Source organism: Monoraphidium neglectum (assembly GCF_000611645.1).
Source record: "Monoraphidium neglectum strain SAG 48.87 unplaced genomic scaffold scaffold04776, whole genome shotgun sequence".
In the NCBI taxonomy this organism is placed as follows: domain Eukaryota; kingdom Viridiplantae; phylum Chlorophyta; class Chlorophyceae; order Sphaeropleales; family Selenastraceae; genus Monoraphidium; species Monoraphidium neglectum.
Genome location: NW_014008853.1, coordinates 3,045 through 4,144, shown reverse-complemented (window position 1 = coordinate 4,144; position 1,100 = coordinate 3,045). Strand labels below are relative to the sequence as shown.

General features: G+C 75.5%; 1 protein-coding gene across 1 annotated transcript; it reads left to right on the top strand.

The window, feature by feature from the left end:
- Nucleotides 1-256: 256 nt before the first annotated feature.
- Nucleotides 257-814, top strand: MNEG_14799 (hypothetical protein; the record flags this gene model as incomplete). Its single annotated transcript, XM_014036730.1, has 1 exon — nucleotides 257-814. The coding sequence occupies one exon, from the start codon at nucleotides 257-259 to the stop codon at nucleotides 812-814; it is 558 nt and encodes a 185-aa protein (XP_013892184.1).
- Nucleotides 815-1,100: the final 286 nt, after the last annotated feature.

The following is a 1,100-nucleotide window of genomic DNA, read 5'->3' as shown; positions in this document are numbered from 1 at the left end:
GCGCCGCGCGGGCGCCGCCAGCTACGGCCCCGCGCACGAGGCCGCCGCCGCAACCCTGCAGCGCGCGTGGCGCGGGCGCGCGGCGATCCGTGCCGAGGCCCGCGCGCGGCGGCTGCGCGACGCGCTCCTCGAGTACGCCGCCCGCTGGCGCGCCGCCGTCACGCTGCAGTCCGCGTGGCGCGCGCGCCGCGCGCAGCGGCTCGCGCTCCGCATGAAGGAGGACAGGAGGCGCGCCAACTTCCGCAAGAACGCGGCGATGTTCGAAACTATGGCAGCCGCGGCCGGCGCCAAGCCCGCCGCGCGCGGCGTCGCGCACAGCGTGTTCCGCATAATGGCAAACAGCAGCGGCGGCAGCGGCAGCGGCAGCGGCAGTAGCCGCTCGTCGGCGGAGGCGAGCGACGCATCGTCGCGCGGCAGCGGCGGCGGCGGCGCGTCGCGGCGCGCGTATGCAGACGTGGTAAAGGCAGATGCGACGGCGTCGCTGGACCGGGGCGCGCGGCTTCAGCACCGCGGGGTGGGCGAATTGCAGGATGAGGCGAAGGTGACGAGCCTGCTGGGCGTCTGGCAGCAGCGGCTGCAACAGCAGCAGCAGCGGCAGCAGCAGCAGCGGCAGCGGCAGCAGCAGCTGCGCGCGCGGCAGCACCAGGTGTGGCAGCGCCAGCAGCAGCTGCTGAAGCAGCACGGGCAGCGGCGGGACGAGGGGGAGGGCCCGCAGAACGCGCAGCACGCGCCGCACGGGCAGGCGCCGGGCAAGGCGGGGCGCGTGAGCGCCCCCAACGCGATACCGGCGTGCGGGCCGCCGCGCCTGTTTTGAGCTCAGGCGCGGCGGCGGCGGCGGCGGCGGCGGCCTGAGGCAGGACGGGCTGCCTGGCGGCCGTCCGGCGGCGGCGCATGCACCATGGTGTGCGCCGATCGCTTTTGCACCGGGGAGTTGGGATTTGCTTCGTCTGCAAAACGGTGCAGTCTTTGTCTAGTCTTTTGTCTAGCAGCGTCGGCGCCCGCGCAAAGCGGGGGCCGCTGAGCGCGCCAGCGGGCATTCCGAGTGTGCCCGTGGCGTGGCCGGCGGGCGGGTGGCCGACGCCGAACCCTTCACCCGCCCC